Source organism: Dendrobates tinctorius, unplaced genomic scaffold (genome assembly GCF_039654945.1).
Source record: "Dendrobates tinctorius isolate UK_male_01 unplaced genomic scaffold, ASM3965494v1 ptg000046l, whole genome shotgun sequence".
Taxonomy (NCBI): Eukaryota; Metazoa; Chordata; class Amphibia; order Anura; family Dendrobatidae; genus Dendrobates; species Dendrobates tinctorius.
The window spans coordinates 61810724-61827136 of record NW_027361714.1 but is presented as its reverse complement, the minus strand read 5'-3'; the positions used below and the strand labels follow the sequence as shown (position 1 = coordinate 61827136).

At 43.5% G+C, this 16413-nt stretch overlaps 1 protein-coding gene across 2 annotated transcripts in view; it reads right to left on the bottom strand.

Moving 5' to 3' along the window:
- Nucleotides 1-16413, bottom strand: part of ROS1 (ROS proto-oncogene 1, receptor tyrosine kinase) — a 493170-nt gene that overhangs the window by 13008 nt on the left and 463749 nt on the right. For both annotated transcript variants that reach the window (XM_073575944.1, XM_073575945.1), the window contains exon 41: nucleotides 5936-6099. In XM_073575944.1, coding sequence (XP_073432045.1) covers nucleotides 5936-6099 — 164 coding nt within the window. The remainder of the gene's footprint in view (nucleotides 1-5935; nucleotides 6100-16413) is intronic.

Below are 16413 nucleotides of genomic sequence, written 5' to 3'. Positions count from 1 at the left end.
CTGTGAGCTGCTTTGCTCAGGGTTGGTTTTGCCCCCGGTGGCCAGTATGGTCATTGCACTTGTGCTTAGAGATAGTTTTGCCCAGTGGCCAGTATGGTCATTGCACTGGTGTTTTTAGAGATAATTTGCCCCTGGTGGTGGTTAGAGTAATTGCACGGGATTCACTAACAGGTGTGTTTGCTCTATAAAGTTGTGTCAGTAGTGCTCACTGATGTTGGTGATATTATTATTGTTGGGCTTTCCAACGAGCCTGGGTGAAGGAAGGAGCTGGATGGGGAGCAGGAGGAGAGTCCAGGGCGGCTCATTCAGAGTCCTGGAGTGGCAGCTATGGTGTCATCGAGGAGTTCGTGTAAAGCATGGTGGAGTGGCAGCTATGGTGTCAGTGAAGAATTCCTGCAAAGCTTGGTGGAGTGGCAACTATGGTGTAGAGCTGCACTCAGTTTGCTGGACTCTGTTACTGAGAGCTGCACTCAGTTTACTGGACTCGGTTGCTGGACAGTTGCACTCAGGTGCTGGACTCTGTTGCTCCAAGGTGGCACTCAGTGCTGGACACTGTTGCTGTAAAGCTGCACCCAGGTGTTGGACACGGTGGAGGAAGATGCACTTAGGTGTTGGTCTCTGTTGCCAGGAGCAAGTGCATCAGAGCAAAGCTAAGTGTTTCCCTGTTTGTCACTTTTCCTCATGTTGGTGTTAGTGCAGCGGTGGGGCCAGTGCCTGTGCCACCCAGCTCCCTAGCTAGGGATAGGTGCAGGGTGTGCCAGGGCTACAGGTTCCTGAGCGGCACCCGGTGCGGAACCGGCATAGGGAACGTTAGGAGCGTTAGGGACACTGACTCAGGGGAGTGCAGAAGGCCACCACGTTCCCCGTTCCTTATCGCAGGGCCCTCCGTTGTAAATGTTTCCCTATCCCCTTGGTCTTGTTGTATTAGTTACCGTCCTGCAGGCCGCGTCACACTGGACATTTACACGTGCCGCGTCCTGTTGTATTAGTTACCGGCCTGCTGGCCGTGTCACACAGGACGGAGCACGTGACAATTGCCAGCCATCAGTCGAACGTATGGTCTCCCCTCATAACCTGGCAATGCTTAGGAAGCGCTGCCGGAAATGTACTTTTGGAATTGTAGTCACCTTGGACTCTGTATCCATTTCACAACTAATCCTCTGTCTGTCCAGCTTGCCCCTCATAGTAGAACTATTGTAAATGACATTTTCAGAGCCCTTTACTGTGGGCAATTCCACAACATGTGTTCCAATCCTAAACAAATCCAACACTCTATCCTGCGCTGGTCTGGTTAGCGTCTAGATCTGTATTGATGCTCTCCTGGAGTGGGGTACCCACTCTGTGGTCGCTATTCAAATCGAGGCGTGGAATTGGATTCTGGTGGATCTGCAGGGGTTTTTCTTATACTCGATAGCTCCAGTCTGATTTCTCGCATTTCCTGCTGTAATTCAAGAGCCCTGCCTGGTTTGGCATAGGACACCCGAGGCAGACACTCCCTGCTTCCACACTGCAGCGATCACAAACAAGGACACAGGTGGGAGCCACATGCCAGCTGCAACCTTCTGTATGAAAAGTGATTAAGGCTCATTGTGGTCTGAACTACCTCTTGTAACACCTTATGGGCCTTTCATCATCTTTGCAAGACCACATTTTGACAGACTTCATAGGACATTCTGAAAATCCGGGACCTACACATGATATAACTACCAGAAGATTGTCTTCCTGACAAAGGCTCATGGCTGAGCCGAAACGTTGTTTGGAAACCACTCTTTTTTGCACAAGACAAACTAATAAAACTCTAAAAGCAACAAGTTCTCTATTCATATTTTTGGAGTGTGCTGGGGTTAGATCTTTTGTACTTCATGGCTTCAGACCATACCTACCATGTTGTTCTCAGACTCTGGGCTCAGCGCCGACCTCAAAAAAACTCATGTTGAAATTGTAGTGCAGATGATCTTTCAGGGCCTGCCTCAGGTAGGTGTCACTTAGGCCCACAACCAGCTGGTCCAGCAATAATTCACCCAGCGGGCCTAGTCCCCTATATTCACCTTCAGTTTTCCTATTGATGTGAGCCATTACTTCTTGTGAAGCATTCACGTATTAGGCAACTGCCTCTTCCTTTGAACCTGACAGAAAAGGTGAATGTGCAGGTTAACTATCTTCATGCATTTCCTCTAGAATCTTGATCACCTTATAGACAGTATTACAGTCCCTCAGCTGTGTAAACATGATCGTCTGTCATGTCTCTCCATCGAAGGTCAGCAAGGCTATCTCTGCCTATAAGGCAGGCATTATAGGATGCATCCGTAACATGCTCTTTAGAAGTTCAACCCAGTCCCATATCTGTAAGTTATCACCTGTAAACTTTGGTATGTTGCTGAGCATAGCTCCAAGAGGGAGACAGCCACTGTGATCTCAGTTAGCGACTGATCTGCCATTTCGGCACTCGGCTGTTGCACCCTGTAAGAAAAAGGGAAGAAGAATCCAGCTCCAAGGTAAAAAAAAAATTTCAAAAAACGTTATTGATATTCAGTAAAAAATAGGGCTACAAGATAAAATTCAATACAAAGGAGGGAGAGCACCTGAGTAGCTCTGAAAGCGGGAGAGTCTAAGAACACTGCGTGTTCGAAGCACGTTCAGAGCTACTCAGGTGCTCTCCCTCCTTTGTATTGAATTTTATCTTGTAGCCCTATTTTTTACTGAATATCAATAAAGTTTTTTGAAATTTTTTTTTACCTTGGAGCTGGATTCTTCTTCCCTTTTTCTTGTTTGAACCCAGTGTATTGGCAGAGACACAAATCCGTTGCTCGGGATCCTCAGAATATTCTGGAATCTGCGATTGTGGTGAGCTGAAATCTCTCTTTTCCTTGGTATCCTGCAGAGTATGCCAAATGTAAGCAGATAAGTAGATGCAACAGCTCAAAGAATAGTAGTACCTTAACCAAAACATATCTATTTGATTAACACGGTATATGTGATGTCTACGACACAATATCACATGGTAAAGTAAGCAGTGGGAATTCAGTAAATTATTATACAATAAAAATACAGCAATCCAGCTATACTGGAGGTTAACCAAATTCTATTCCTGTACTATTGTTCTGTTGTTACAAGTGAATAACTATTATCATCAAGGGTGTCTTGTTCATCAGCTCTGGACACTCGGTGTCTTGCTCGCATCTGGTTACTCAGCTCTGGTTATTCATAATGGCGGCTATAAGCCAACTCCGTTGCATCGTATGTCTGTCCTGCCACAAGTCCAGGCGCCGACTCATCCACTTCTCTGCTCTCCCGGGCCTTTTATAATTAATAACTGCGTCACACCTGTCACCTTACCTAGTGTCTCCTGTAATCTTTTCCCCTCAGGAACCATGTAATTTTCCCTACAGTTCCTGCTGATGGAGCTTTTGCTATTTTCTCTTGTCCTACAACTTTTGACGAGCAGATGATACCTGCTTGCCAACACTCTATTAGGTCTCAAACTGTGGAAATCTCTCATTTGTTGATCTCCTTACAAATACGTGCAATTATAGCCAGAGACTTGTCAGTGGAAGACATGCAGAAGCCGCCTATCCAACTAGTTACCAGTGCTGCTTGTTCCCCTGGGGCTTTTAAAGTATGCTTTTCTCTGAAGTCGCAGAGATCATACAGTCAGGGCCTGACACATGCTGTCCGTGGATTGGGGAGCATGCATCAGTTGTCAGGCTCACTTTAACCCTTCACAAAAAGCTATTTCTGAATGAACCCAGAAAGAGAAAGAGTGGGATAAGTTACACTATGGGTCCCTTGTAAAATAGGAACACGCGGCTCCAGATTGATATTCAGATGTGGTATACAGCTAGCGTCCCCTTCACAGTTGGTGCCTCCAAGAAAAGAGCCATTGGGATAAAATTAAATTAAGACTTGGATTCCTATAATACCAAGAGGAATTATCTTTTTGATAAAGGGAATCTGTCACCAGGTTATTGCTATTCCATGTGAGGGCAGCATGATGTAGGGCAGAGACTGACCCTAATTTTAGCAATGCAGTTTTGATAAAATCACTGTTTTATCTGCTGCATATCTACCAGTTCCTGAATTCTGAGCTTTGTTTAACCTAACCCACACCGCTGATTGACAGATTTCTGTGTGCACTGTGCATAGACAGAAAGTTGACCATCAGTAGTAAGGTTGAGTAACACAGAGACCATGAATATGGTTGACGACCTGGCAGCAAGTTTAACTAGTCCTTTTATGATGATCTCCTGCTAATAAAAGAGTGATTTTACCTAAGCAGCCCAGTAAATGCCCCGTCACACATAGCGAGATCGCTGAAACGTCACAGGTTTTGTGACGCAACAGCGACCTCGCCAGCGATCTCGCTACGTGTGACACGTTTCTGGAATAAGGATCCATGCCCCATTAATTATGCTTCTTTCAGATTAGGTGTCAAAAATCTGCCTGCAGATTCCATTACATAACATCTATTTCAGAAAAGTTTCAGCATTTCATCTTCTATCCCTTTGCATCTTCTTAGAGTTGATAGCTCCCCTTTAAGAAGTGCAAATGACAGCTTTCCTCCCTCTCTTTTGTACATATTTTGCAGCAAATCTCATGAACATTCAATGAAATGTTGGCACTGTAGCTGCTCGACTTGTTGGCTAATGTTTATTATCTTCCAGTCTTTTAGATAGCCACTTCATAAATGCAGAGCTCAAGATCATGTTAGTCTTTTAAATGTCCTTGACATCTGCTGTGTGAAGTTTTGTTTGATGAACCACTTAAAGCCTAACTGTTTTAAAGCATGTAGTAAATAAGTCTCTACTATTTCCAACATGCTCTTCAAGGGGACATAATAATAAGAGTTACTAATTAAATCTTTATATTTATGTCTCAGACAACTGTCAGCCAACCTGCCTATGTTTAGATTTCGGTCCTGTATAAATGTGTGCTGGAGAGGTTTGCCTAAATGAAGTGGAATGAAGTCATGCTGATATTTTTATTCTGTGTGTGTCTCTGCCTCTATTCCTGTAAGCTGACTGTTTGTGGCTTCATTCTGACTGAGAGTTTATACAGTACTTGGAAGTGCACTTCCGGCTAAGGACAGAAAATTCCGAGCCAGTTTAAAGGGAATCTGTCACCAGATTTCTACCACCTAATCTTTGAGCAACAAAATGTACAGTACAGACAGAGGAGACTCCGGCGATGTGTCACTTACTGAGCTGCTTGCTGTATCGCTAGAGGACTTGTAAATCTGCCCTAAAAACGATTCAGAGCAAGTTACTTATGACTAGTGATGAGCGAGTATACTCGTTGCTCGGATTTTTTCGAGCATGCTCTGGTGTCCTCCGAGTATTTTGGCGTGCTCGGAGATTTAGTTTTCGTCGCCTCAGCTGCATGATTTGCGGCTGCTAGACAGCCTGAATATATGTGAGAATTCCCTAACAAACAGACATTCCTCACATATAATCAGCCTGTCAAGCAGCCGCAAATCATGCTACTACGGCGGCAGAATCTAAATCTCCTAGCACGCCAAAATACTTGGAGGACACCCGAGCATGCTTGGAAAAACCCGAGCAACGAGTATACTTGCTCATCACTACTTATGACACTTTGAATCAAATGAGGTTCATTTTTGGACAACATTGCTGCGTTCTCTTATCCCATACCACATTCTATGCTTTCAGAAGAGGATGACACTTTTGCATAATTCATTTGGAAAGTGATGATCATGCATACTTAAAACTATAAAAGATTATGAAATACTAAAAAAACAAAGGATATTTAACACATGCATGTTATGTATTAAGGCGTTGATCTTTTTTATATCTCATTTTATTACCTACATTTAACTAACAAATGTTAGTGCTACACTCTCCTCTACGTATTGAAAGGAATCGGTGTGTGATAATCCATCCACTCTGACTGCAAAAATAACCAAATGATCCGTACTGACCTTCAAAGCCTGCATTATCAATGCCCTCCAAAAACAATCTTTTCTCTTTGAGTCGGGTACATCTTAAAGAGCAGCCTTTCAGTTGTTTGAACTGTTTCTGAATCTTAGCAAAGTTGGGCCTCTGAGCAGGATTTTGTTCCCAGCATTTCAGTATCAGGTTCCACCTATATGGAAAGCAAAGTTTAATCGTAAATCATCTTACATAATATGTAATTTCTTTCTTCAGTTTAAAGTAATAGAAAATACAATAATGTGCACCTGAGTTTTTATTATGGGTCCTGTCATTTTAGAAATAAAACAGAGTTGCAATCATTTAGTCCAGCGTGTCAGCTTCTAATGCCCAAACACTGAAGATCTGCTTACCAAAATTGTCTGCAGTTTATAGGCACAAAGTCACCAAGAAGTCAAGTATATGGTAAAATGTTTCCATTGCAGTAAAGTTAGATCAATTATAAGGCCCCTTATATCTCTTAATATTAGTGAATGGTAAGTGACTCATGATAACCCTAAGACCCATTAATCTGAATCACTATGACTTGTCAAACATTTATTGAATTAATAGCTGCACTTTAGTATTCACTGAAGATATTCTAACTTTATCTCCACCAAAAAAATTATCTGCCACCAAAAATTACACTTCTTTTTCCAAAAGTATGTTACATTTCAATAACATTTGATGTTAAACTTCAAATACACAATATAACAATCTGCCATTTCCAACTTAATAATATTTTCCAGATTTACATCTTTATCCATGAAATAATATTCATAATGCTGGACTATACAAATAGCTTGGCATCACTCCAATCTATCCTCCAATCTGCCACCCAGCCATCACTTGACCTCTCTTCTGATTCGCAAAGCAGAACCTTTGCTATTTATTCCATTAGTTGACCATTATACATGATCCTAACCAAGCCACACATAACTCTACTGTGTTCCTCATACCATCTCTAAACTTCAGATTCTACATATCCTCCAACACTATGGCATTATTTCTTCCTTTAGAACTCCTTTCTCTGTGCTAACACTCTAAGAACTTATCATTTTTTTTTTACTATACCCTGTAATCTCACCTCTTTCGAAAAGTTTATTCTACAGAACCCCTCAACTGCTTACCAAATATTGCTCCCACCTAAGAAGGTTACAGCTATTCACACGTCCCCCCATCTCTTGTATATACCGTACATTATATTATTTGTTCCTTAAGTCACCTCATGACTTTGACTGCCATAAAACATATACATATATAAGGTGTAACATATTTTCCGATGTACAGTATTCAACTGTATAACCATACAGGTGCCACAATGTCCATAAATATATATTGTGAGGTGTACTTTTTTTATTTTCATGGCCATGGTACAAGAAATGCAGTTTTTATATTGCCAACTTTTCTCGAAACTCCACATGGATGCTATTCTCTTTCTTCATACCTTGCCCTCTCTATCTTCAGGTCAATTCACACTCTACAGTGCCACACAAAAATTACACAAAAATTAGTGCTGACCACTGGGCCTCCATGCTGGCCTCATAAAATAGATGTCACAAACTGACAGATGGGACTGCATCGGGCTTAGTAAATCGCTATGATGGCTAACTTCCTATTATCATTTCATTTCATTGTAATGGAGCTGGTTTCACAAAGTGGTTTATGAATGACCATTAGTTGTTCTGCCTCATTACAATCGCCTTGAATACGTTTTAGTGTTTCCTCTTTAGAAGCCGGAAAATAATGGAAAAGTTCTCTGAATCCCTTCAAGGGACAGGATGTAAAGCAGATCACCTTACTGACCACTACTTTGGCCACTTGTGAAAACACAGATTGAAACATCAGTATTTGAGTCATTCTCACACAGGTTAGTGTCCTTTACCAAAGTAAAGATATGTAATAAATTACATATAGACTTGTGATCTTTTGCACAGAATAAAATCTAAACCATTATGTTTTTCATAACTATATTAATACATACCAACAAGAACTGAAATGGGTATACCATGGTGCCAAGGGTGGCCAAAAGCTCCGCTCCTATGTGAGAGGGCACCATTAGCATAAATAGTATAGGGCATGTTTCACAGACACTTTGGAAATGGGTGTCCAGTTACAAATTTTACACAGTCATTTCTTCATAGTCACAATGAAAAAACACACAGGTCCACTAAAGTCAAACGTTTCGGAATCAATAATTCAACATTTATTGCTTGAGTAGTTATAACTATCAAACAACATTTATTATAAAGGTAAGCATTAACTCCTTAAAGAGCAGGGCGACTTTTTGCTTTTATACTTCTTTTTTAGCCTGTTTTTCCTGTGTGAACTTTATATTGTTCCGTCAACATAGCCGTGTGAGGGCTTATCTTTTGCAGGACTATTGTACTTTTAAATGGCACCATTTCATAACATGATGTCCTGGAAAACAGGTAAAAAAATCCAAGTGGGACATAATAGCAATAAAAATGTGCAATTCCGCAATTGGTTTTTTAGTTTTTTATTTTATTTACAGCAATCAATTTATGGTAAAAGTTACCAGACAATTTATTTAAGTAGTGGATAAAACTCTGAGCTTTGTAAAATAAAAAATTTGCTTACGACGCCAATTTCTGAGAGCTTTAATGTTTTGAATTTTTAGGATCTGGGGCTGTGTGAAGGCTTGTTGTGAAGGCTTGTTTTTTGCACAAAGAGCTACTGTTTTTATTTCTATCATTTTGGGATAGATACAATATTTTGATCGCCTCTTATTACATTTATTTGTGTAGTTGCCGTGGCCAAAGCAATGCAGTTTTGGTATTTTGATTTTGTTCTCGTTATGCCATATACCGATTAGATTAATTTTTTTTATATTTTGATAGAACAGACTTTTACAAGCGTAGCGATACCAAATGTGCATATATTTGATTTTTTAATTTATAATTAGGAAAGGGAGGGTGACTTAAACTTTATATTTTTTTATTTTTTACTATATTTCTTAGGCCAGGTTCATACTGCATTAAAGCAGACGGTTCAACACATAATGTTGAGAGTCTGAGTTAATGCTATAGCATAACGTGATCGCGTATAGCAAAAGTCACAGTCTTCTATGAATGCCAGCCATGGGCTGGCTTTTACAGAAGTAGCGTCGTCATGACGAGCACGAGGTGACAATTATGTCACGGGCGTGCTGATGGGTGTATAGAACAGCGCCCCCTTGGGGCATGTGGCATGTTGACAGCTGTGGGCAGCGCTCCGCTCCACCTGTGGCTGTTAGAAGCAGATGCCATCATTGTGTAAGAGCAAGAACAAGATCGGGGGTACCTTTCTCATTCCGGTTTTGAAACTGCCAGGACTGTCACTGCCACAACAGGGCCAAATGGCAGCCTATAACCAACCTGCCCAATATGGCCACTTGTACAGACCTGGTGTTGGAGGCTGGCCCCAACCTGGGTTTGGACGACATGGTCATATTGGGGGGTATGATTGACGTGGCTACAATCAGCCACAGGATTATAATCGACAGTATCCTTATGGTCTCTTTGGTGCTCAGCTGCGTGAACATGGCAACATCTTCCCACAGGGCCAAGATCATCCACCTCAACAGGGTGATGGTCAAGCTGGGCACCCCAACAAAGAGATGAAGGCCTCCCGCCATCACCTTACGCACACGGATGTGCTTCCCATCCAGGGCTCCAATACAATTGGGGAATTGGCAGTGCAACTCAAATCCCCTGGCAAACCTCAACCAGTCTACCATCTTGGGCTCTGGCATGACCAGATGATGAACTCTGGACCAGATTTCCGAACATGTAGCACAAACTATGCCGGATATTGTCGATCGCCCAATCAAAAACTCCAGATGGAGTGCTGCATAAGAAAGGCCAGTTGAGAGGAACCTACAATTAAACAAATGTAGAAAATATATACATTAAAATACATGCTCAAGGATGCACACATTACATATAGATCACCAGAACAGTGTGTAAGTAAGAAGCTAGGCGATACATATACATATACACATGTCCCACGGCTATGTAATGTGGAATAACACATCAAAGTGTTCTAAGTTTCAGAGCATATAATTGGTACCAATACCTAATGTTTTTTGGCCAAAAAGGAGTTACTGAGTAAGAGAATTAGTTGAGAAAATAATCATCTACATACATTCTGTAGCTGAGAAATACATACCGTAACGTAAGGAGAAGACGCTCCTCCGCAGAGATACATTTGCGCATCCTGGTGTCCTGGAAGGTGATCCCTGGGTGCACTGTCTCCAACAAAGCATCAAAGGTAGAAACGGTCATCCGACAATAGAGGAAAAACTTGTCAGGATGTGTCCTCAGAGCTGCATAAAGCCTGTGAAAATGGCCTTTATTGAGGCGTTGTCTCAAATGCGGATGCACCCACATGCGTCTCCTCCTCCTCGGATCCACAATCACTGGGTATGGCTGGCCAAAGCGCCTGGACAAAACCCAGCTGAAGAGAACACGGTTAGTTGGGGTGTACTGAAGTGTGTCAGACATGTTTGCTAACAACCAGCAAGACACCCACACAAGCACAGCACCAAAATAGGCAGATTGGAGGCTGCCACCTGATGTTGAGGCAATAAATAGGGTTGGTGCTGATGATTTAAATTATGTGCAGGCCTCAAAACCGTTAAATGTTCATTTTGCAAGGTTGCGAGAAAAAAACGGTATACGGATCACATACGGATGCTTACATGAGAAAAATACGTGGCCACACCCTGAGAACGGATGACATACGGAGCACTATTTAGGGACCATTTATGCATATTACGGACATAAAATGCGGTCCGTATTTTTCTACCTTGTGTGTGACTCCAGCCTTAAGTTCTGGTCTGGAGACTGGCTAGCCCACTCCAGGACCTTGAAATGCTTCATACAGAGCCACTCCTTAGTTGTCCTGGCTGTGTTTTTTGAGTAATTTGCTTGCTGGAAAACCCAGCCACAACCCATCTTCAATGCTCTTACTGAGGGATTTACTGTAGGCTGTTGGCCAAAATCTTGCAATACATGACCCCAGCCATCCTCCCTTTAATATGGTACAATCGTCCTAATTAGGGATGAGCGAGTACTGTAGTATTCGGACTCGCTGTACTCGTTACGAGTACCTCCTAATACTCAGGTACTCGTAACGAGTACCGAGTCCTATGTACGTCTATGGGAAATGGGATTAATGGGCGGGGACTGTGATGGACTGGGCAGGGCACTGTGCGAAGACTGTGCCAGGCTATGCAGGACTGCGCTGGCCTGTGCGGGGACTGTGCTGGCCTGTGCGAGGACTGTGCCAGGCTGTGCGGGACTGTGCTGGCCTGTGTGAAGACTGTGATGGGCTGTGTGGGACGGTGCTGGTTTGTGCAAAGACTGTGCCGTGCTGTGCGGGACTGTGCAGGGCTTTGCAGGTACTGTGTGGGACTGTGCTGGGCCTTGCTGGGCTGTGCGGGGACTATGTGGGGACTGTGCCGTGCTGTGCGGGGACTGTGCGGGGACTGTGCAGCCTATTGCGAATATTGCGAGGCGAGTAGTGAAATACTCCCGAGGATTCGAGTACCGTGAGTACCGCATTACTCGCCGAGTACCGAATCCTCACGAGTATGCTTGCTCATCCCTAGTCCTAATCCTTTTGCAGAGAAGCACTCCCAAAGAATGATGTTTCCACCACTATGCTTCATGATTACGACAGTATTCTTTTGGTTGTACTCATCCTACTTCCTCCAAACACAGCAACCGGAGTTGATACCAAAAAGTTCTGTTGTTGTCTCATCTGACGACATGACCTGGATCATCCAGATTGTTATTGAAGAACTTCAAATGGGCCTGGACATGTGCTGGCATGAGCAGGGGGACCTTGCGTGCCCTGCAGGATTTTAGTCCATGACGGTGCAGTGTATTAATTATGGTAATGTATGAAACTGTGGTCCCAGCTCTCTTCAGGTGTATGACCAGGTACTCCTGTGTAGTTCTAGGCTGATTTCTGACCTTTCTCAGAATCATCCTTACACAACAAGGCAAGATCTTACATGGAGCCCCAGACCAATGAAGATTGACAGTCATCTTGCGTTTCTTCCATTTTCTAATAATTCTGCAGAAAGCTGTTGCCTTCTCACCAATCTGTTTGCCTATCATTCTGTAGCCCATCCCAGCCTTGTTTAGGTCTACAATTTTGGAGTCCTGAGACAGCTATTTGGTCTCGGTCATGGTAGAGAGGTTGGAGTGTGATTGAGTGTGTGGACAGGTGTCTTTTAAACGGGTGAGGTGTGGTACCTTCTTCTACTGTTCAGCGACACCTGCAGAAAAATGGCCCTCATGGAAAAGTCATCAGAAGAGGACCTCTCCTGCATCCTCACCATTTAATTCAGCATCAGAAGTATGCTAAAGTACATGAAAACAAGCCTGGTACATTTAGGAAACAAGTCCTGAGGAACAATAAGGTTAAAGTAGAACTCTTTGGCTCCAATGATCAAAGGTATGTGTGGAGAAAAAAAGGCACAGAATTTCAGGAAAAGAACATCTCAATGAACATTAAGCATGGGCAGTAGATCAATCATACTTTGGGGTTGTGTTGCAGCCAAAGACCCTGGGAACATTTCACGGGCAGATGGAAAAATGGATTCAATGAAATTTTAACAAATGCTTTATGCAACCATAACACGATGTGCAAAAAATGCTGAAGTTGAAAAGAGCATGGCTTCTACAAATGGTAATCATTCTAAACACACTTCAATATCCACAATAGACTACCTTAAAAGGTGCAAGCTGAAGGTTTTACAATGGCCCTCACAGTCCCCTGACCTTAAAAATATTGAAAATCTGTGGCTAGACCTCAAAATAGCAGTACTTGCAAGACGACCTAGCAATCTTATAGAACTGTATTGAAACACAAAAAGTCCCAAAATAATATTTCCAAGGACAAAAACTCACAATTAGAAATGAGTGACTTTGCCTTTTTTCGGGTCGAGTCGGGTTTCATGAAACCCGACTTTCGCAAAAGTCGAGTCGAACGAAATCGGTCGATTATTGTAAAAAGTCAAAGGCCGACTGAAACACAAAGCCCAATGCAAGTCAATGGGGAAGCAAAGTCGGCAGGGAGTGGAGGAGAGTAAACACACCTACAGTGCCCATTTCAATGCCAACAACATCAATTCTTATTACTTAAGCTTGTCAACCTTAATTTACTTTATAATAATAGTTACGCATTGAAAACTGGGGGTTATTTGGCTAAAGTTGTGAGGGGGATAGGGCTGGCTCCAGGTTTTCGTGTGCCCCGGGCCAAAGAGTGTCAGTGCGCCCCTTTAACACATACCACAATTCATGATGCTCCCATATGGCACAGAAATATAGGTATAGTACAATGAAAAATACTTCACTTCTTACATGACATAAATAGGCAAAGATAACAATGCATAGGGCTAAAATTGAATGACATCATGTATCATAGGTCTATTTATTATAAATCGTGCAAAGAGTCTTAATCAGCCCATAGCCAATCAGTGTAGGACACACTGTAAATATATATATATATTAGGAGAAGCAGAGGAAAAACCAGTGTATAGACATCCAGAGGTAAATAGAAAAATCACACATCTTTATTAAAGACACAGGTTAAAAAAGGCATAGTGGCATAACAAGAGTGACATAAAAGATAACAGGACGATAGGTGCACAGTGTCCATGTAAAATTGTACACAAATTTATACTACATGACATCTCGTAGTGAAACAAATGATATTTCAGGGAAGGAAATATCACCCCCTGAGGAAGGAAGATTTGCTTCTGAAACGTAGGTCGGGGCTCTGGCAGCACGGGGTGTCCAGTGTCTTATCTTCTGGTATTATAGTCCTGATTACTTGTCTGTGCTCTGTATAGCTGATTGACCGGGGATTATACCTTTAACCCCCTTTTGACTGGCCGGCTCTCCATTATATGTTCACATGCTGATCGGTCGGGGATTATACCCTTAATTCTTTACTATCTGGCCGGTTCTTTGCTATGCTTTATATGCTTATTTGAATTATATAAACCTAGTCATCCCTGAAATATCAAATTGTGATCACAGGGAGATATGTAGACATGGTCCTCACTGCCTATCATGATGTGTCTGGTCACTTTGGAGTGCAAAAGACAGAAGCCACAGGTCGTAGGCGATTCTATTGGATTGGCATGAGAGGAGACATTGAAAAATGGTGGCAGGAATGTCACATGTCTGTGACTGGGAAAACTATGAGAGCTGATCATAAAGCACCACTGCATCCGATTGTGAGTTGACGTCCATTACAAATGGTAGCCATTGATCATCTGAAGGTAGAGGCCAGCAGGACAGGCCATAGCTACATCTTAACCATCATCGATCAGTTCACCAAATTTGTAGTGGCCGTCCCTGTGAAGGATTTAACTGCCCAGACTACACAGTGATGGAGCAGGGAGAGGTAAGTATTGCAACTTGCAAGTGCTGTGGCCATGACCAAGCAGGGGGGGCACACTCATGGTCAATGGTACTGGCGCAGGGCCCCTCATAGTACGCTGGTGTGTCTGATGATGAGTGGGACCCCCACCGTCAGAGACACTGTATTGTACTATGAGGGGCCCTGTGCCAGTGCTGTCGGCCAAGAGTGGGTCCACCTACCTGATCAGAGCTGCAGCACTTGCCCGGTTGCGCCAGGTGGTGACCCCAGCGCTTTGGGGGGGGCAGCCCAGTTAGGGAGGTTTAAAAAATGGCATATGTTGATGCGTAGGCTGTACATTCAGCAGCTGCAAGTGGAGGAATTCGACAAGTCCGAGGAACAGGAGGACAAAAGCGAGCCAAACTTCTGGCAACCTATGTGTCACCAGGGGAAGGTGGGACAAAATCCTTTGAAACCCATGCATAATTCATTTTAATGAAGGTTAGATCATCAACATTTTGGGTCAACAGACGAGTCCTTTTTCTGTCAGGATTGATCCAGCAGCACTGAAGACTCTTTCAGATAGCACACTAGCAGCAGGGTATGCGAGCTCCTGTAAGGCATATTGTGCCAATTGAGGCCAGGGGTCCAGTTTACAGGCCCAATAGTCAAAGGGGAATGACCAGTGAGGGAGAACATCGATATGGGTGGTGAAGTAGCTTGTAACCATAGTTGACAACTGCTGTCTCCTGTCACTTGCAATCGATGCAGTATTACCAGTCGTGTGAGCGGTACTTGAGAAATCAGTCCACAACATGTTCATGAAACCCCTGTCTCCAACGCCACTTCGGCTTTATGCACCATGAACACCACTTCCATTTTGCCCACTTCGGCTCGTGGGAGAACCAGCACCGCAGCCTCAAACAAACGGTTAACCAGAGTTGCTTGTTTGTTAGCCAATATTATCTCTAGGTTCTCCTGTGGCATGATGTTGTGTAATTTGCCTTTATAGCGTGGATCGAGGATACTGGCCAACCAGTAGTCGTCATCCTTCATCATTTTGGCAATGTGGGGGTCCCTTTTTAGGATCCGCAAGGCATAATCACACGTGGGCCAATGTTCCAGGTGTCAATGATGCACTGGCAGTGGTGGGTGGAGGAGCACTTTCTGGCAAATCCACATCCTTCCTGTCATGCACAAACCCTGTACCTGACCTTGCCACGCTAACATTTTCTCTTGCCCCAGAGAGGCATCCTCCTCCCCAAAATAATCATTCCCCTCATCCTCCTCCTCTTCTTCCTCTTCTTCCTCCACCTTGTCCAGGACAGTTCCCTGACCAGACAATGGCTGACTGTCATCAAGGCTTCCCTCCTCCTCCTCCTGTCCTACTCCGCTGCAGACGCCTGATCCTTAATGTGCATCAAACTTTTCATGAGCAGACGCATAAGTGGGATGCTCATGCTTATGTTGGTGTCGTCTATGCTTACCAGCCATGTGCATTCCTCAAAACACTGAAGGACTTTACAGAGGTCTTTCAACTTTGATTACTGCACAGCCGACAACTCCATGTCTGCCCTCAAACTGCCTGACCCGTGTATCCTCCCACAAATGCATTACAGCCTTCCTCTGTTTGCACAGCCTCTCAACCATGTGCAGGGTGGAGTTCCACCTTGTTGCAACGTCTATGTTTAGGCGGTGCTTGGGGAGGTGGAGCAATCGCTGCAGCTTCTGCATACGACTGGAGCTTACGGACGAGCGATGGATGTGCGAGCAGTCTTCGCACCTTTTGGAGCAGGGCTGCTAACTCCGGATAATTATTTAGGAAGCACTGCACCACCAGGTTCAACGTGCGAGCCAGGCAAGGTATGTGTGTGAGTTTTGCAAGGGCTATGGCTGCCACAAAATTCTGGCCGTTTTCACTGACTACCTTGCCTGGCTCAAGATGTAGACTTCCCAGCCATTACTCAGTTTGTCGCTGCAAGTAGTCGGCCAGTACCTCCGAGGTGTGTCTGTTGTCGCCCAAAGACATCATCTTTGTTATCATGGTATTTGTTATAATCTACTGTATGTGATTATTGTTATGCTGTAATGTCTATTGTCTGTACAA